This window comes from Acipenser ruthenus, chromosome 18 (genome assembly GCF_902713425.1).
Source record: "Acipenser ruthenus chromosome 18, fAciRut3.2 maternal haplotype, whole genome shotgun sequence".
NCBI lineage: Eukaryota > Metazoa > Chordata > Actinopteri > Acipenseriformes > Acipenseridae > Acipenser > Acipenser ruthenus.
This window is the reverse complement of record NC_081206.1, coordinates 33,033,693-33,055,065: the sequence shown is the minus strand read 5'-3', so window position 1 is coordinate 33,055,065 and position 21,373 is coordinate 33,033,693. Positions and strand designations below refer to the sequence as shown.

General features: G+C 43.8%; 1 protein-coding gene across 8 annotated transcripts in view; it reads right to left on the bottom strand.

Annotated features, from left to right (window-relative positions):
- Positions 1 to 21,373, bottom strand: part of LOC117419909 (echinoderm microtubule-associated protein-like 1) — a 58,246-nt gene that overhangs the window by 13,918 nt on the left and 22,955 nt on the right. For 5 of the 8 annotated variants that reach the window (XM_058992083.1, XM_058992076.1, XM_058992077.1 and 2 more), the window contains exons 2-8: positions 12,938 to 13,120; positions 12,396 to 12,461; positions 10,549 to 10,681; positions 5,468 to 5,599; positions 5,100 to 5,128; positions 3,895 to 3,921; positions 1,177 to 1,306 (exon numbers count right to left, since the gene is read on the bottom strand). In XM_058992083.1, the coding sequence (XP_058848066.1) occupies positions 1,177 to 1,306; positions 3,895 to 3,921; positions 5,100 to 5,128; positions 5,468 to 5,599; positions 10,549 to 10,681; positions 12,396 to 12,461; positions 12,938 to 13,120 (700 nt within the window). The remainder of the gene's footprint in view (positions 1 to 1,176; positions 1,307 to 3,894; positions 3,922 to 5,099; positions 5,129 to 5,467; positions 5,600 to 10,548; positions 10,682 to 12,395; positions 12,462 to 12,937; positions 13,121 to 21,373) is intronic. The other 3 variants (XM_058992079.1, XM_058992084.1, XM_058992082.1) reach the window with 3 other exon arrangements.

The following is a 21,373-nucleotide window of genomic DNA, read 5'->3' as shown; positions in this document are numbered from 1 at the left end:
GCTGCTAGCCTTGATGTTATATCTGAGGCTGTGCTGCTAGCCTTGATGTTATATCTGGAGCTGTGCTGCTAGCCTTGATGTTATATCTGGAGCTGTGCTGCTAGCCTTGATGTTATATCTGGTGCTGTGCTGCTAGCCTTGATGTTATATCTGGGGCTGTGCTGCTAGCCTTGATGTTATATCTGGAGCTGTGCTGCTAGCCTTGATGTTATATCTGGGGCTGTGCTGCTAGCCTTGATGTTATATCTGGAGCTGTGTTGCTAGCCTTGATGTTATATCTGGGGCTGTGCTGCTAGCCTTGATGTTATATCTGGAGCTGTGCTGCTAGCCTTGATGTTATATCTGGGGCTGTGCTGCTAGCCTTGATGTTATATCTGGGGCTGTGCTGCTAGCCTTCATGTTTTCCCTTTCCCACCACTAGGCCTACCAAAGCGTGCTGTAAAGTACTCATCCATATCCACCCCTCTGTTCTGTTTGTCTGAAAGGAGAGATCAGCAGCTGGAGTTTTGGGTCTGTGTATTTGTTGATTTGTGTTCAAGTTTTTGCTGTTGTGTTGTTGCTGCATCGCTGTGCATAACTTTGCGTAGTGTTGAGAAAATAAGGGCGAAAATGCTTTGGGAATTCAATTCTAAATTCCTTTTGACAAAATGTAAATGTTTTGGTTTTTTTTTTTAAGGAGCTGAATAGAGCCTGACAAACTCCCAGGAGCGCTTGAGCAAACCTCACAATGTGCAATCCCACAATTCAGTTCACCTTTACATCTACCTAGAACCCTTTTTTATGTGTCATGCAGTTGAACATCCAGGCTTGAAATGTTAGTGCCTCTGAAGAGGCTGCATGACTCGGCTAAGGTATTCAAACGTGATGCTTTAACCCTTTCATCCTCATATGGGGGCCGATAAAAAAAACCTCTCTTCTAGTCTTTATATGAGGACATATGGAAGACGCAAATGCATGATAGCCTCACATGAGTGTGTTATATTATTCAGTGAAAAATATATTGATACTTGAAATGTCTTTGTTTTTTTCAGCTATTTTCTATAGTTCATGCATGAAAGGGTTTCTATATGAACTTGAACAGATGCAAAAAAGGTTATTAGATGCAGTGACTGGATCTGGAAGCCTGCTAAATAAACAGCGCTGAGCTAATGCTTGGGTATAAAAACAAAAGGATACACCCAATCCAGTTTGAGCTTCTTGGCCGGCAGGTCTGCTTTAGCTTCCAGATTGTAGGATTCCACTTGATCTTTAGGCATGTACATGGTAACAGGACGCCCACGCAAAAACATTTTCACATACCCTTCCTCTAAAAAAAGACAAAGAGCTTCAAAAGACAGTTCAGCTCCAACAATCAGCATGCAAGCAAGGGCAGCATTAAGAGCCAGGAATCATGGAAAGCGTAACAAGAAAAAAAAGAGAAATGAAGGTTCAGGAAACACAAGAATGCAGGTTTTAAAAGAATTTTATTGGGCGTTTTAAAGTACAAGTCACAAAACATGCAACGGCTAGCAGAGCACGGTGAATAGAAAGCAGTTTGTCTCATTAGCCAGCTCAACAGGTGTTAACAGATGAACCATGCTATTCAAAAGGAGATGGGACTGGAAACAAGACAGAAAGGAAAAGTGCCCGCGCTCAAGATGCTCAAGACAGAGCAGCAAACACAACGAGAGTGATCAGAATAGGAGAAGACAGGAACAAAAAAAGAGACATACGGTACAGGAGAAAGAAAACAAAACGTTACAAAACTCTTTGTAGTGTTAGAAACGTTAAAGGTTGTGCCACTTAAACAACAAAATCAATCAGACGAGGCAGAACCTAGAAACATATCTGAAAATACTGACTCGGGGATCTCAGAGGGCTTCTGAAACTAGGTGACCTTGACATATCAAGAGGGCTAAACAGGGTCTGGCTGGGGCTTTGGGGGAACGGCTGGGTGAAGGAGGGCGCCTTGCGGAATCCGGGCTGGGCAGGGGGTCTGTCGGACGTGCTCCTGGATTCAGGGTCTACCGGCTTCGCTAGCACCCCAAACAAACGACTCCTGCTCTCAGAAGATCCAATCCTTTTTGACGGGTGACTCAGAAATATCTGCACGGTTACTAGGTAAAGTGGTAAGGTTGGCAAGGGGGAGGGGGGTGTGGTTGGAGGGCAGAAGTGATACAGCAGTTACAAACAAACGAACACAAAATGAATAAATCCGAATGCCTGTCCCATTATTATTTATTCTTTATTTGTCATGCTTAAAGTGAGTGAATGTGACAGTAAGGGCTTCCCACTAGAAGTGGACTCCACTGTAGCGTTCTGAGGGTTTGGTTATATTTCTCCCATTATCTGAACGCTCAAACCCCTTTGAACTGCTTTAACAATGATATCGTTTCCTGAACTGCGAATCTGTGACTAGAGCAAGGTCTCAAGAGGAATGTGTTTTAAAAGCCAGTCAAACGCATTTAGGAGGCTATTGTGTGGTTTGACAGCCCTGATCAGCACTCTTCCATCACAAGGTCAGTAAGTGTGGAGTAATGAACAAGCCACGGCTCTGTCTCTGAGGCAGTCCGCTTTGAGGTTCATTCACTGGACTGTGTCAGGGACCTTGCACACAGCATCCCAATACCAGGCTGCAAACAGCGCCTGATTAATCACTTACCTATCCTGAGCGCTACATTCAGCATTTTATACATTAACATAGGATCCAGCAGTGCACCCATAACATAAACGCTCAGCCATAAGATGCAATACTGCAACACTGCTGCATGATAAAGTGGGCAGCCAGTCTCTTCTCGTTTCCACTGTGCATGCATACAGGCAAGGAAGAGTCTGCAGTCAAGGCTACACGAGAAGGAAAGAAGGCTTTGAAAGATCAAGGCCTCCATGAGAACCTTGGAACTGGGTCTCTCAAGAGGTTTGTACATTTGAATGACCCCGACTGTGATTTTTAAATCTCTCTTCCCTGACTGCAACATTATCCATGTGTGCTGAAGACTGTCGGTTAGTGCTGCACAGTAACTAAACCACTTTGGAACAGGAAGCAGTATAACCAGGTATACTGCACCAAGATCTTATTTTTACGAGTAGAATCATTCTGCAGCCCTGAGTAGCACTGTTATAGAATGAAGTTCACTTTTAAATGTTAATATAAGCTAGTCTTCTATCCTACAGTACTAGTTTTGGATATCTAGGAGAGCTTTTTAGACCCTTTAATAATCACAACAAGCTGACAGCCTAGGGATGGAGGGGGGGGGGGGGGGGGGGTCCCAAAACTAGCAAAAAGCCACACAGGATTAGGGTTACAAGCTAATGCAAGACCAGCGAAGAGAACTACAGTACGGCATGTTAGACAGGTCTCTTCACACATTAGTGCTGGGGTCAGGGGTGAGGGGTCAGGGCAGGTTACTCCTACACGCACACCCCTGTGTATGTCAGAGCTCTCTGTGTATGTCAGAGCTCTCTGTGTATGTCAGAGCTCTCTGTGTATGTCAGAGCTCTCTGTGTATGTCAGAGCTCTCTGTGCCACGGAGACAGAACAGCGTTCTCAATAAGCAGCTTTTTAATGAAGGAAACACTGACTACACAGCAATGTTATTATTATTATTATTATTATTATTATTATTATTATTATTATTATTATTATTATTAAATCAATAAAACCGATCTGCAATCAGAAGGAGCTGAGTAGTGTTCCATCAAACTGGTTTAGACAGCTGCCATGTAGTAATTTATTTTTAACGAGCTCTGAAATAATAAACGTGTTCTGGATTTTTAACTCCAAGCTGGAGGAGAGAGTGTGGAGGGGTGGGGGTGGGGGGAGTAAGGCTGCGTGTCACTGCAGACTCGCAGGGCTGGTCTCCTAGGCAACTGTCAATGCTCAGAGAGCTACACGGGCTGGGTAACAAGGCCTACCTTTACAGTGCGTCACCCGGCGTTTCCCTTGGGGTTACAGAGACAGAGATAGAAGGACTGGGTAAAAAAACAAATGTGCAGGAGAAGAACACTCAAGCACACCTAACACCTGCCGCCTGCCTTACAGGAAATATTAGATTTGTGTTTGATGTATTTATAATAAGCATTTTCACAATGTTGCATTGGGGATCTCAATGCGAGGGACGTTGCTAATGAGTCACGCTTACTTTTATAAATGCATTTCTCCAGCAGCTCTAAAAAGCTCCTAAGAGTCCAACTTTATTACAAGTCAGTCAATGCTGTGTCTGTCTGAGCCAGGAGTGTTACAGGAGACCCTGATGGCGCTGTCGTTTACAGACAGAACAAATCCTGGGCGTGTTTCTCTCCCTGTTCAGGGTGAGGTACATGCACCAGAATCCCCCGGGCATGAAGATTCATCCCCGGGTTTGAAACCCTGCTCAGCATGTGAGGTACTGTCTGAAGAAAACAGCAGCTCTTTACCTGTGTTGCTTCATTTGATGATTAACCGAACTTAACCTGAAAACACAGCCTAAGCTATCGGACACTCAGGATACAAATCCGCTATTCTTTATTAGGAAATGTTCCCATCTCGTATATCTTTATGTTATTCCTTTGAATTTGGTGTGCTGAAATTCAAACTTCCACACACACACTCTCGCACACACACAAACTCTCACACACACACACACACACTGACACACACACACACGCACACACTGACACACACACACTCTCGCACACACACAAACTCTCACACACACACACACACAGACACACACACACACACACGCACACACACACACACTCTCGCGCGCACACACACTCGCACACACACGCAATACAGCTTGAAGCTGTAATAAAAACACAGCAGATTAAATGGGCGTCTCTAAATCAGCAGGCCATATGGTGCACAGCCTAGAGCGGTACACACTTCAATGAAGCACATATATATTTAATCGCTAATCAATAACTTGAAATGCCTCCTAATGACTGCTGCACTGATGGAATCCTGCCCAATCATTATATTATCGGAAGCAGATATTCTTTTTCCAGTCAAGAGTAACAGCGTGAAAACAGATGGCAATGAAAACACAGTACTGAGGAGAAGCTGTGAATTGAGACAGGGCATTGAGAAAGAACCAGGCTACCATCTGTAATAACAATAAACAAGGCATTTTACTTACCTGCGCTGAATACGGGGTCCTTGGGTTTGCTGAATGAAAAACAGAAAACACCCACAATGAATCACTGTGCAGGACAATACTGTTCCCATACTGTACGACTACAGGGAACACTTAACATCAAGCGTCTCTGATTACTGTGTAGTTACTTAGTAAATACATGTGTACTTACACATCATTACAATGTCATTATGCATAGTTACAATGTACTTCATGTGAAAATCTTTTTGCACGATATATGTAAGTACACAATTGCATCAGAAAAGGGTTCGATCATGCACAATAACGTACACGTTAAGTGCTTTGTAACTATTCATACTAACACTGTAATGGTAATGATGTGCTAAGGGGTTCACTGGGACTCATCATACCTCTCGCTGGTCTTCTTGCCGCTGGAGTTGCTGCTGGTGGAGCCCGTGCGGGTGCGGCTGCTCTTGGGGTCCCCCGGGCTCTCCCTGCGCATCGGCCCCACCCGCTCCGTCGAGCCGGCTCTCTTCACAGTACTGGTCAGAGGAGAGGGAGGGGGAACAACAGGGGGAACAGCTGAGTGCGTTTTATATAACACCTTCCACCAACAGAGGGTGCTAACAATTGAGCAGACCCCAGACCCCAGAATTACAGCTGCTATATCTGTAAAGAGCTGCCGGTACAATGATACAGTTTACCAGGGTATTTCTGCTTGGCATTTTTGCAGCTTGACCAGGTTTTTCTCCCTGTCTATACTATGCACTAATAGGCTTTACCATACAGCTCTGGTCTTGACCATGCTTACCTATGCTTTACTATACTTTACAGTTACATGGCATATCCAGAGGTGTCTCCTGATGGTTTGATTATGGAGGCAAGCATGACAGCGATGACAATCAGAGTAGTGTGATCAGCATTTCGATGCAGCGTGGGCTCTAGTGTAATCCGAGTCACAACAGTGCCAGATCCTGACATCCAGATCCACCCCGTCCCTACGGATGACTGGACTCACAAGCTTGGAACAACTGTGTGCTTTCATTCACAGCGACTCACCTGGCTAATGCCTGCCTCTCAATCTGCAGAGCTCTCAGCACCGGAAGATACGTGTGCAGAACAAATCCATTGCGTATCAGCAGTTAGCCTGTCCTCACACACAGTGTGGAGGTTGAGATTCAGTGGTGTTGTCATGGTCATGTTTGGTAATTAAATTAGAGAAAAGTGAATCTGGCAAAGCTAAAATGTGCAGCCTGTACTGAACTGTAGTTCCAGTTAGCCAAGGCACTGGGGTAAATGGAGTAGAATGGGATCTTTATTGTGCTCAATGGTGAACAGCCCATTCAAATATCAAACAGATGAAACAACGCTGCTGCCCCTAGCTACACTACCCAGGGGCTCTGCTTGTTTCTGTTCATGTTGCTGAGAGAGTGCTCCTCCGTAGAAACATCAGCACAGTGTCACAGGTATTTAAACTGGTCCAATGCTGGTTATCTGGTGAGACCCGACACCCTCAGGGTCCAGCATGGTACTGTGGGCAAGCACAGGAAGTCTCGCAGCATGTTTTCTTATATTATTTCTAGCCTTAGTAGGTGGTAACGTCCTCATCATCATCATCATCATCATCATCATCATGACCTGGGAAGCAGCTGAGCTCCATTAAGATACACAAACATGCAGTATTGCCATTGCTGCAAAGAGTTAACCGTTTGGAGGTGAAGAGCCTGTAGAGATCACAATTGCAAAGGAGAGCAGAAGGCTCCCCTCCACACTAACCAGATAGGAGCGGGGGAGAGGTGTGAATTACTGATAATCATAGTCTCTTAACTCTGCTAAGTGCAGATCTTGTGGGGTGACAGCTGACTGTGCAGACGGCAAGCCTAACCAGCCTCCCCCATGCAATTAAAGCAGCTACTTTCATTTGAGGACCCTCAATTCACGGATTCAGTTCAATATCTCCCAGCATATCTAAATCTTCCTCTGTGCCTTTCTCTTTCCTTCGATGTTTCCTTCAAGTAAAACCCCACCGGTACATACTTTTAAAAATTAATAACTGGTGTAATCCCTTGATACTGTAGGTCATTGTACTCTGGAGATCAGAGAATAATTTGTTTTGCTCATATAATTGCTAAATTATCATTTTATTATGTAAAATATACTGAAAAGTTGTTTAAATTTCTACAGCAATCTCAAATGTGTCAGTCAAAATTAGAGAGGAAGGAGGAGGAGGAGGAGGAGGAGAAGTAGCAGCAGAAGACTCCGCTGCAGTCCCTTGGTCTGAAGCTTGTATCAGTATCTCAAATTATTCATAATCAACTGACTTCCTGAATCACGCCTGCAGCACTGTTTCAGATCTGAGGGTAATTAGTCTCTGTGCTGTCTATCCAGTTAGGGTTATTTTTACTCTGGTTTCACAGCCCTGGAAATGATTAGAATTAAGAGCCTATGAAGCTGTACAATGACATAGGGTGGTAAAGCTAACAATGCTATTTTACAGCTCTACTGTTTATTGTTATTAAGGGTCAGGACTCCATGGGATAGATTATCAAAGCTGTATTAGCATGATATTTTTCCAAAGCAACAACACACCCAATAAAGTTACCAATCCGGAAATAAACAACAACTCAGACACTGGGTGCTGGGGGCTTGTGAGTAGTCTTGAGTTTTTTCTTCTTCGTTTTCGAATGAATTGTACATTTTCACTCGTGTGAAGCTTCTACATTTCTCAGAATGTACAAAAATGAGAAGGAAAACATAACAAACGAAATGCAGAATGCACATGGACTGCGGCGCTGCGGCTTTCTATTCAAATCACATCACCCCTCCATCAGAACAGGATTTCTTTCACATGTTATTACTTGACCTTCATGTTATTGCTGCGTACCTCTGTTGAAAAACGTCACTAAACACTCTTTCAACAGGAGCAGTTTTTCATGTTCTCTCGATAAAATATTCATATTAATAAGAAAATGTTGACACTGTGGTACAATATGAATTATTAAAGCAGTAATTAAAGCAATCTGAATGGAACGGAAATATAATATTGTTTGATGCTAACTTTGACATTATCTATCCTACTTCATGAAAATCTATTTAAAATGTTTTACAATGAAACGTTGTACTTATATTGTAATTAAATGTAGTATATGTACAATGAAGATATATTCAATGAAGATTCCACAAATAGTTACAAAGAACAATATCCTCAATAAAATCACAACGCAGAACTGTAAAGACAGTGGCAGTAGGCAACACCAGGGACACTGTGATTATGTGTAAGTACACGTGTATTTACTGAGGCTTTGTAAATGCAAAGTAATTACAGACGCAAGGTAAAGAATTACTGTCATTTCTTACTGTGTTGCAGGGGGGGGACAGGTTTAAAGGTTACACTCAGGGATTATATTCAGGAGGAGAGAGACAGGGAAAGAAAGAAGAGATTGATTACACAGTATATCCCAACTGACGTTACAAACAGTTTCCTGGTCCCCTCCTGTGCTGTTAGTGCTGAGTGATATTTAATCAAACACTGAGTGTGATGAGAGCAAAGAAACATAATGTAAAAACAAAAGCCTGGATTCTGCAACTGACATTTTCATTTTCTATAAAAAAAAACCAAAAACAGAAAAACAGAGAGGACGGACGAGACAGACCAGGCAACCGCTGGTTCCTTTCACTAACAACTCAAATATATTTGCTTTAACAGAATTGATCTCAGTTTATAAACTACTAAAACATCGATTTCAGGTGCAAAAGAATCACAATAAAATGAACCAATATCCCTCCACTGTTTATTTGTATTCCCATCACCCCAGGTCAATTACAATCAACCAATACCTGTGCTGCATGCTCCTCCCTCTCCCCTCTGTAGCACCTCCCTGAACTCCGAATTACAACCAATTAAAACACTCGGAACAAAAAACATTTCCAGATGGAACTGTGTTGTAATAATTGAAATCAAATGGACCCTTAAACTAACAACGCCCTTCCCTACAGTACATTCTGTGATTTAGCCATATGAAAAAAAAAACATGTACAATGAAGGATTCAAACAAGAGTGTGCAATGACACGATGCATGTGCTCAGGCATCAGCTGGGAATATGAAACTATGAAGTGAAAGCAAGCATTTTACTGGGATAGCTGCCAGGCTGAATTAGTGCATATTATCAGCAGCTGCATGCAGCCCTGGGAAAGCCCTACTGGAGAACATGAATCTGATACATGGGTAGCCTCTGTGCCCCACGCTCAGTGATTCACAGCTCTGGCCGGTAATTGAATGGCTGATTGATAGCAGTGGAATACACCCTCTTCACTCACTGCAATTGAAAAACACCTCTGTGTGTTTAACTGGACTAACTGTAAAACAGGTACTATAAAAAAAACCCAGTCTGTAGTCTATATCCTCAGAACCGACCGCGTTGTGGCGTGTAATTCACAGGATGGGTTTGTCTAGACCAGGCTTGGGGGAGTCAGCGCGTCCTGTCCTGGTCTTTGTTCCACACTTTTCAGTCAATCGGTTCCGTGAGGCCTGGGACCCGTGACAATTGCATTAGAGAAATGACAGATATCATGTTCAATACTCCCTTTTTTCTTGTAGCAAGTAATTGAACTGAAGGCTTCGTTAACTCTGTACAAGATCCTTCCAGAAGCAGGATCACACACTCCCGTATGCCTTGCAGGTTTTCAGTATCTCAGCTGCATCTTAACATCCAGTATATCCAAACAATGTTCTACATTTCATCATCACCTGCTCTAGTGAAGCAGAGGTGCCATGAAATTCTACAAATTCTATGAAAGATCAAGAACATGCATGCACCTAATCTTTTATTTCATTAGAGATATATTTGAAAGAACGGGGTTGAAATAAAACACACCTGCACTGGCTCTTAAAGACTCACAGTACGGGGGCTCCAGAGTGGCGCATCCAGTAAAGGCACAGTTAGGAAGCTCTTACAGTGCTGCCAGGACCGTGGTACATAAAGAGCCTGCTGCAATTATCCAGCGCACCAGTGCAGTGTTAAAAAGAGTGTGAGTATAGCATGTGAATGGGTGTGGAGACTGCACTGCCACCCCCCCCCCCCCCCCCCCCCCGTGATTCTCTTTGTCGGGGTCCCCGGAGGCGGTATACCTCTTGTTTGCACTGCCCCCCCTATGATTCTCTTTGTTGGGGTCCCCTAGGCGGTGGTACCTCTTGTTTGCACTGCCCCCCCCCCCGTGATTCTCTTTGTCGGGGTCCCCGGAGGCGGTATACCTCTTGTCTGCACTGCCCCCCCTTTGATTCTCTTTGTTGGGGTCCCCGGAGGCGGTATACCTCTTGTCTGCACTGCCCCCCCTTTGATTCTCTTTGTTGGGGTCCCCTAGGCGGTGGTACCTCTTGTCTGCACTGCCCCCCCTATGATTCTCTTTGTTGGGGTCCCCTAGGCGGTATACCTCTTGTCTGCACTGCCCCCCCCGTGATTCTCTTTGTTGGGGTCCCCTAGGCGGTGGTACCTCTTGTTTGCTGGTGATGAAGTGTCCTTCCTGGCTCCAGATGGAGAAGGCAGTGAGCCGCTCGTTTTCTTTGGTAGTACCGTTCCATTATTCACAACGGGCCTCAGAGGCAATGTCGGCATCAGCGGTCTCGCTGTAATACACAAGAAAAAAAAAACACAGCAATCAAGAACATGACAGTGATTCATCGCGCCGTTTCAGAATGCCAGAGTAACAAAGTAGCAACGCCGCTTCCACAGCAGAACTGATGATTTCAAATTCTGGAATCCAGTGTAACAGAAAGAAGAACAATGATTTGGAATGCAAACGCTGAAGCCGTAATAAAAGGTGTAGATTGAGTGCTTCATTCTCTAAGACTGCAAAGACATGCACACTGAAGCGAATGCACCTGTGTTCACGTGGCTGCAATAGCAGAGCTTGTTTGTATTTTAATACTGATATTTTCAGTAGAACCCCGTTAAACAAACGTGTGCGACACGTGGAATTCTTACATACTTTAATTACTGTTTCTGGCCAGCTGCTGTCCATTTCATCCTCTTTCCCTATGGCAGACCCATGGGAAAGGAAAGCCCCCGCACTGATAACACTGGCTTGCCAGTTTCTACAGCAGACAGACGGTAGATCAGAAGAGGCTGCAGATTGCGGACAGTGAGGTTCAGTGATTCAGTGCATTGGGGTTCAGCACTGGCTAGACTAGCACTGTCTCTGCCTTGCCCCATGTGTTTACTGAACAGACGCCGCTGTGCTCATGCGTTCCAGTGAACATGCAGCTGCGTGCCTGGATGAACCGCAGCAGTACTGCAGGATGCACGAGTGCGGTCCCTGATCCTGGCGGGGTCCATTCGGCTGCCTTGGGATAAGCACAAGCTAACTTCTGCATAGTTAATAGATTACAAGATAAACAATACACACTCTGAATTGCAATAACCATTTTAATTGGCCCCATTGGGTTCTTATTAAGGAGGTTTTACTAGCAACAAGCCGTAGAGTGGTATAGCATACAAAATAATAGCAAGCGGTAACTTATGAAATATTAAACCCTGAGAAGTTGTGCAGTACCTAAATATGCTTATTATAAAGCCTCTCTATATATATTGCTAGGTGTTGCAATGCTGAATTCAATACATGTCTAAATTACTGCATCTGGATACCATCTGTACAAATGTAGACTTGATTAAAATCATATCATTTACACCATTCCACCAAGTGAGCCAGATAAACACTTATATATAAAAAAAAAAAAAAAAAAAACATTAATATGAAAAAAAATCATCTGGAACTATATATACTAGGAGAAACCAGGACCTAGCAAAGGCTTAGCACCGTATCTGAGAGGTGAGCACAGTGCAACTAACACACTGCATCCACGAGGAATGTGCACCAAGCTGAATTCCCAATACCACACCACACCGAATGTGGAAGAGTTGTGATGGGTCCAGCGTGAGACTTAGGAGATTGGAAAGTTCAGCAAAGAGCAAGACTGTCATGCATGCAGAAAGACACATTTTAATTTGAATGTTGTATCCTTTGCACGTGACTTGCTTCCATGCAATCTTTGAAGGAAGCAGAATTGAGGAAGCCTGAGGAAATCATATATGTTCTTTCAAAATGATATTACAAATAAGATTTACAAATGCATACATCATGCTTCTTAATGGCTTTAAAACAATCTGTGTCAATTTCACTTTACTGTGCTTTAACAGTTCAGTTAGCTATCCATGCCACAAAGTGTCACACACACAAAGACAACCGTGTCGCCATGTTACTGTGTGAGGGTTTCAAACCACAAGCTCCAAGCAACTCCCCGGGGTCGCAGCACAGCAGTCAGGGTGCTTTGTGGCTCTTACCTGGCTTGGACACATTGCCAGATCTAGCAGCCTCTGAAGGGGCTGTTTTTTTGGTGGAAGGCTGATCTATAGATCCATAGCGTTACAGGGGAGAGAAACAGAGGGAGAAGAAAGAGAACTGAGGAGGTGTAGAATGAAGAGGAAACAGACAGAACACAGAAAAAGAACTGAAGGAGGAGATGAGAAGACACTACCCTGCATTTTAATAGACTACAAGATAAACAATACACACCCTGCAACACGTTGTGGGGGCAGATACGGACTCCAATCGTAACTTTTCATTTTTATTAAAATTCAATTGGATTTTCAGAAACATGTCCTAATAGATCAGTTAGCTGGCTGGGCTTTATATATGAGATGGCTACAACAGAGCAGAGTTGAGCCAGAGGCTAAATGACCCTGGTGGGAGCAGGACTATCTGCATTGCCAAGGAAACAAGCACAACAGAAACCTCGCAAACATGAACAGCCCTGGACAGGGGCTGGAGACGAAGGGCTCCGAGGCTCCCTACAGTATGTTACATAAGCAGGTTTGGGGGTTACCTTTGGTGGGTCCCTTCCTGTTCTGCATGGCCTGCTGTTCTTCAGAGATGTTGAGCCTCCGGACGACGTCGGCTAGTGCAGACTTCAGCAGCTGGAGCTCGTCCTCCTGCATCTGGACTCGCTGCTCCAGGGAGGCGATGCGGTCAGTCACCTCCATGCTGCTGGCAGCCGAGGCGCTGTCATCTGCAGAGGAACGAAGAGAGAACCAGGGATTGCTGGTATGGATCGTCACAGGACAGGGAGCAAACAAGGAAACACAACAATCAATGGTGCCATTAGGGTTTGCCAGACATAGGCTCCCTTTGACAAAGTGCCAAGGCATGTTTCAGAAAACATTTTTGCACTACGAAAATTGATGTAGTAACCTGAACAACATTTCCCATAAGAAACATTTGTGTAAAGACTAATAGTGAAGTTTGGAATCTGCTGTAGTAGACAGTAGTTTTCACTGAACTGTAACAGCTTATCTGAAGAGTGTTTTAGTTACCATGCACGACTGGAACTGTAGACGGTACACTGTACTTTCAACGGATGATGTATTTAGCTCAGCCCAATAGCTCAGATTATTCTTCCTACATGCAAAAAAAATACTTTTGGGAAATGCTGAACAGCAGGATCAAAGTGAGAATGAATGATAAATATTTAAAGGACCTGCTGTCAGTACTATTCCCTTTACACACATCGACTGAGTTTGAAACCTCCTCACTATTCTCTTTACACACGACAGACAGACTGAGTTTGAAACCTCCTCACTATTCTCTTTACACACATTACAGACACAAGAAGTGGCAGTGTTTAAATCTTCTTTCAATCCTAGGCCCCAGTGTGTTAAGGGATGGAGATTATACTCTCATTGCACAGCAGTATCACCCATTCCCCAGTGTGTTAAGGGATGGAGATTAGACTCTCATTGCACAGCAGTATCACCCATTCCCCAGTGTGTTAAGGGATGGAGATTATACTCTCATTGCACAGCAGTATCACCCATTCCCCAGTGTGTTAAGGGATGGAGATTAGACTCTCATTGCACAGCAGTATCACCCATTCCCCAGTGTGTTAAGGGATGGAGATTAGACTCTCATTGCACAGCAGTATCACCCATTCCCCAGTGTGTTAAGGGATGGAGATTAGACTCTCATTGCACAGCAGTATCACCCATTCCCCAGTGTGTTAAGGGATGGAGATTAGACTCTCATTGCACAGCAGTATCACCCATTCCCCAGTGTGTTAAGGGATGGAGATTAGACTCTCATTGCACAGCAGTATCACCCATTCCCCAGTGTGTTAAGGGATGGAGATTATACTCTCATTGCACAGCAGTATCACCCATTCCCCAGTGTGTTAAGGGATGGAGATTAGACTCTCATTGCACAGCAGTATCACCCATTCCCCAGTGTGTTAAGGGATGGAGATTAGACTCTCATTGCACAGCAGTATCACCCATTCCCCAGTGTGTTAAGGGATGGAGATTAGACTCTCATTGCACAGCAGTATCACCCATTCCCCAGTGTGTTAAGGGATGGAGATTAGACTCTCATTGCACAGCAGTATCACCCAATGCTGGTTTTACTGTGTGCTTAACTAGGAACACATGAGCTGTTCAGATGAGCCTAATCAAAACTGCAATGCAGCAAGGGCCCTGTTTTCATACCTGATGTTTCACCCAAATGAACTCCCACAAACATGAAATTAGTCATAGGAATGAGTAAGAAGCTCAGAGTTGATTCAGTGACAGAATAACGTAGGTCAGACTGTGGCTAATGGAAAGAATTTGTTTCTCAAACAACACTCGCTTTTGTAATCTAGCAGAACAAGCGAGTCAGCTGAGAGATCCCCAGGGGAGGGGGGGGAGTAACTGTTTCGGGATGAAGACTTCCAGTTTAACTAAAACAACTCCATCAGGGTTCGGTTACCCCAACCCCATCCCCCCTCTCTCAGGCAGCACGCGTCTAATACTGCGTTTCAGTTCTACAGCTCTCTTCTCTGTAATGATAAGATGCATTAATGTCACCCATGCAGTGATTAATGTCCCATCCCAGATAAGGGCCGTCTGAACAATGTCATGGAATCCCATCATCCTTGCAGATACATCTTGATAGCTCATGAGCATTTAGAAATGGAAATGAAATTGTGACACACATTCAAACAATCACGATAAACTCCCTCGTGCAGTCTGTCAGACCCTTCTTATCTGAACATCTCCCTGTTCTAGAACTCATTTTTCTTTGGTGGTCGTAATGGAGGGATTCCTCTCTGAAAAAGGAACTGAGCCGTACTGTGACTGAGAAACTAATACAATCCATATGCAGCTAGCGATCTGTATACGGTGTCTGGGGGTCTTTCTGCCTGCTTGTTGATACAGATTCACCCAGCATTGTGCATTGCGAGCTTCTTGGGATTACACCCCCGCCACTGTCAGCCCCCAGCCCAGCAGGATTAATGAGGCTGAGCAGCAGACTCTCGTCCCCTTTGTGATTTATCTTTTAACAGAGTAGAATTTTCCTGGATTCCAGACAGGGGTCTCTGGAGACAGACTGATATATCGTCTCACCTCTGCATCGCCACTACCTCAACTACATCCCAATGCATCTGCTTACAGCAAACAATAATATATTGCATTCCCAGACATCTCCTTCCCTTTTATCATAGAATAAAACAGATTCAAGAACGGGAAATAAAAACTAAAACCCCGTGCCCACACGGCTGACTCTTGATTTAGATAGCTGGGAAGCCAAAGTCAAAGGCAGTTTTGCCTAGAAATCTTTCTCAATGTCTTCACTGGGCTAGCTTCTCAGGAGCTGTTGACTCATAATCAATCATTTAAAAGTACCTTTTAGTATTGTATCACTACATAGGTTAAAGGTCTGCCTTGGCTCTGCTGTCTGTTTGCTTTTGTTATTCATGCATCTGATGCCACCACACTCCCTGCTGTTCTTCTTTGATGTTAGTGTCATGTGAATTGAGCTGTTTCCAAAACAGAGCAAAGTCTATCTTAATAAAACAACAACAACAGCAACAAAAATCTATGTTATCTTTTGCACTTTCTCTGCAGATACAAGACACATCTGCAATCAGTAATTAGCAGCAGGACTGTATTATTCAGACAAGCATCTCTTGCTGTAGTTATGATGCTGTCTTCACAAAGCCAGGCTCCGCTGACTCCAGGACTCTAGTTATGTTGCTTTTGTACTATATTAATTTAGATTCCAGTGCTATGTATCCTAGGGGCAGGTAACTGCAAGTAAGATGAAGGAATGCTTACAGCCTCCTCGTGTAATTGCATTTCACAGTCATAATATTGTGCTTCTAAAGAGACACCACACGAGGTACCAGCGATAAAGAGCAGGATACGCAATCAGCAGTGTTTTCTATTTATTTTTGCTTAAGAAACAGCTTTTAAAAAAAAAAAAAAAAATTATATTTCACACACTGCATTTATAATTCAACACCCCCCCTTCCCAGAGCACCAGGCTGTGGTATTGCTGTGCTGGTGCAGGCTTGAATATACACTGGGTTGCCTTTTGGTCATTATCAGTTCCAAGGCAAGTAACTGAACCCAGCTGCAGATAAGTGAGTGGATTACATGAGAATCTTCTTTAAGACCCAAATTGCAGAATTACAACCTCCGCGCCACTAGGTGGCACTCTGTGAGAATCAAGAAAATTGTGGCTGTATAAATTCATGTTTACTACTAGAAGCAACAACAGCGTACAGTGTAATACTACGCGATCCTTTCCCTTTCCAAGCTGAACCATCTCTCACAGACTGTACAATCAGTCTCAAAAGTGCAGAGAGATACGTTTCCTATAGGGATTACCCCCAGCCTGAGAAGATAAAAAAAACAGGCAATCCAATTTAATCCAAGTTTTCACAAAGAGGTGGAACGCCTTAAAAGAAGCTTATTAGCTAACGAAGTAGCAGATTACAGGGAGTTTTAGGTTGAGGTTAGCTTCTGGTTGAAACTATTTAAACACTATAAATAGAAGCAGATGCACATCACGCACTCGTGCATGCCCACGTTTGCAAACGCATTTCAAACACATGGAGCAGCACGACACACTGCCTCCCTATCTGCTGTGTGCTTGCAGTACCCCTTATACAAGCCTACCACACGCACTGCCTCCCTATCTGCTGTGTGCTTGCAGTACCCCTTATACAAGCCTCCCACTGTCAATTTGCACAGTGATTTAGGATTTTCCTCCATGCTTTTCCCATGGTTATACTATGCATTTACCATAATGTACTATGGTTTCTGCAATGCTTACCTGTTTTACCATGCTTTCACTATGCTTTATTACACTGTGCTTTGCTTTTACTATGGGACACTTTCATAAGAGACTGCACGGATCCATAATTGAATAATGAGACTTAATGCACAGTATACATTTGTTAGTCCTTGTTTCGGGTCAGCAGTGTCCATCTAAAGCAATAGCGTGCTTACAAGCATGTTTGTGAGCATGCTGTTTCATTACTTAACCAGGTCTCCTGTGGGGATTGCAGCCTCTTTTAAAAACACGCTGGCTGCTGGGGTTAGTGGAGGAAAGCACTGGATTGATTTGTTTAGCAGTCTGGGCATGCATGCAATCAAACAGGAAAGCATGTATGTGCACCAAAACCAAAAGAGTGAAATGCATTTGGAAACACCATACAGTATTCCAGCAGTGTGCTGTGATGAGGAGCATGCCATGACATCTGTCAACAAGTAGCTGTTTGTATATAAAACGTGCATGCCATGCTCTGGAAGCCATACTTGAACTGCAGACCTGGCTGGGGCAGGGGGATTAGCTTGCATAGGAAACCGTCTTGCACCTCTTAAACCTGTTTCTAACCTGGGCCAGGGGACAGAGTGAATTGAGATGAGCTGGCTGAGCGCTAGTCATGAGTGGATATCAAAGCATGTTATAAAAGAAACTCACTGCTGCGGGTATTGCACCCTTTCACAGCTGCAAGTGGAGCGTCACGGAGCGCACAATGGGAGACACATTTAGTGTTCCGCGGTCACTGCACCTTTGAGAAGCGTCAGTGCATGAGAAGCACTATATAAATGTAACACTGTTGTCTGAGGACTGATCCCACAGCTACTGCCAGCAGGGCGAACCCACAGAAAGTCAGCAGGGAAGCGCTGCCGGGCTCCGAGGCTGCTTGGTGGCACAGGAATAGAGAGAAATGCGATTCAAACAGAGCTGCTGCTCTTTATCATCAAAGCCTGGCGAGAACCCCTTTCATCGCAGCGGCTATCTTAAAGCTTTGGCTTTGCAGAGGGATTACAGTCGGGGTCTTTTAAAGTGTAGGTAGGAGATAAAGCTAAACAGAAATGGAGTTGAAAAGGGTATTGTTGTGGAAACCTGGCAGACGTTCCTGTATGTGCAGATCCAAATGCATTATTATTATTATTATTTTTTTTTCTATTTTTTTGTAACATATGTTTTAGGTGCTTCACTGCTGGGAGTGGATAGAGGAGTCACATGGTTCAAACATGCTAAACCCCAGCCTCATGTACTGTGAACGCTTCATATAACACTAGTTTAGCAATTTCAAACCTTTTCCTTTTTTATTTATTTAATGGGAAAGCTCCATTCATGTGGAAACCAAGTCCATTAAAAGAAAACCTCAGGGAAAAATGAACTGCAGGCAGAAAAACACAGAGCTCAAACCTACAGCGCAACTCCTTTTAAAAGTTTGCCCTGGTATCTTTGCACAGTAATTTGGTAGTTTAATATGCTTTCCTCATGCAGATACATTTAACCATGCTTACCTGTACTTTTCCATGCTTTCACTATGGTTTGCTACACTTTGCTGTTCTTTTACCACAGTAAATGAAAACACCATTTGATTAAGACCAATTTTAAATACAAAAAAGAAGATAATTGAAAGAGGCAAGCTGCTACTGGATATCTCTACTGTGAAGAAGCTTGTGATAATGGGGTATGATCCCAAAGGGAAGATGCACTTCATTCATTTTTGCTCTGAAAATCTTGCAATCCACAGATGGAAATGCTGGTCACACTGGGGCTCGGTTTGAGCCACTGCAGGATGTCCTGTGAGCTGAGCCGCACTTCATTGGTAAGCTCGGGTGTGGAGCAGCTTGGACTGCTGGGCAGCAGGAGCCCTACCTGGTTAGACGTCTGCGCCGTCATCGAAATCACTCGACGCTAACATGCAAATGAGGCCACATCCCCAAAGTGTAACACCGATGGTAAAGGACCGGGCAAGCATGTCACCAAAATCACATTACAGGGCAGACGCGCTTTGCCCTAACGTTAGAGGCTTGCTCCATCATCAAAGTCATACATTTCCATCTCTGCAACATGCAATACAGTTCAACAGACACTTGCCACATGATGCAAAATACAATGACTGCAAACTGAATAAACACATTACCAGTAAATGCAGAACAGTGAGATAAACGAGGCGTACTGTAACAGCTATGCTCACCCCATTCAAAAATTCAAAACAACCACACAGCAGCAAACAGCTAGTTCTGCAACATATTTCTTTTTTGAGAACGCATGAATTACTTGATTGAAGCAACTTTTTATACTGATTGACATTCTTTCTTTCTTTCTTTCTTTTCTGGAAAAGATTTCGAGCCAAGATCTTGAACAGATGCTGTCACTGTTTTGGCTTCTGCACAAACAACAAAGAAATAGGAATTTTCTCATTTTCCAGCTCGATTTTGTATTGATTAAATGAAATAAATGGCTGTTTGAAAAACACACATTTGAACTATTCTTGTTCAGCACAGCACTTCTTTATGCTCTCCCTGCCTGCCTGGCTGTTGACACACAAACACAGCATTGTATGGAAGTAAAGCCAGATTGCAATGGAAGGATGTGTATTTTCAGATGATACTGTAAGAACAGTTCAGGGAACATGCACCGCAGTACCTTGTACCCTCCTCGCTCCTGTCAGATTAACATATTACCAGCAAAATCCACTCATTCTGATGAGCAACAGAATCCAAGCACACGCGCTGATCAATAGCTGCTGTGAGTGTTCTTGGGTCTTATGGCAGGATGGCAAGCCATGGGCTACTTGACTGATTCGTGTCCAGTGTGGTCTTTTACAGCCTACAGGGTGAGAGGCGGAGCAGAGGCATGCTCATTAGAGTTAGAGCTTGACGGACCCCGAGCACACATTGCCCAGTAACAGATTTTGCAATGCAGTAGAAAATAAAAAGGTTGTTCACAGTAACTTTGCATGGTCATTTTCCCATGGCTATGCTATGCAATTACCATACTTTGCCTTTAAATATATTCTGCAAACCTTACAACATGCAGATGGAAATGCATATCACATTGCAGCTCAGTTTGAGCCAATGCACGTACACTACAGTATTTGCTTTACCACACTGTACCTCTGGGATTTACAATGCTTGCCTATGCTTCACAGTGCTTTCACTGTGCTTTACTGCATTTGGCTATGTTTTTACTATGGTGAACTTTTTTAAGGGTGTGCACACTTCTTGTGCAGTTGTACGTATCGGGCACCTGAGCAGTTCAAAGTGTACAAGCAAACCACGTAACAGAGCTGCCGGGCTCATTAGAGTCTGCTTAGACAGCCCATAACAGTGTTCTGTACCATATGCGTTGCTGAACTGACTCCCGCCAACCCTATGAAGGACAATATCACACGGGGATTCTAAAACGTTCAAATGAAAACAAAGAGAAAGACGCAGCCCACACCAGAGCTCCAGGGGCTGGCCGCGGTTCTGCCTTCGCAAGGTTTTAGGAAGATAACAGAAAATGTAATATATCCTCATAAAAGCACCGGCGACACAAACTGTATTTTTTCTTTCCCTGCCTCAGCACCTTCTGAAGACATACGGGTGCAAGTGATTTCCTTTTACCTTTCACCTCATATAAATGACATGCCTCTGAAAACTGAACCAAATAATGACATCCTGGTCTCTCTACTGTGGGGTATTGTGGTCTGTAAAAACCATGCTGACAACATGCTGCCATGTTGCTAGGAAACCGGTAAGGTAAGGGTTTGAATTATACAACAGGTAAAGATAAAGGGGCTTGGCTGTAAGAATATAAACCGGCAGTGATGTCCGGGAGCACAGTAATAAACACACATCAGCTAAATGGCTGATCCACCATAAACTGAAGGCGGTTTAAAAGAGCTGGGAAAACCCAGCAAGGAGATTAGTGCCTAACAAACAGCCTTTCCAACAAGACTGCAAGGGGGTTTCCTTAACTACTGTTTCGTAATTTATTATTATTATTATTTATTTCTTAGCAGACGCCCTTATACAGGGCGACTTACAATTGTTACAAGATATCACATTATTTTTACACACAATTACCCATTGTTAGAGGGTAGTGGGAGTTGTCTTTGGGAGGACCAGAAAGGACGTCACACACACAGGAGACTTGTGGGCAAACCTCAGCGCCAACTAGCAACTGAGTAGAAGTTTATTAAAAAAACAGC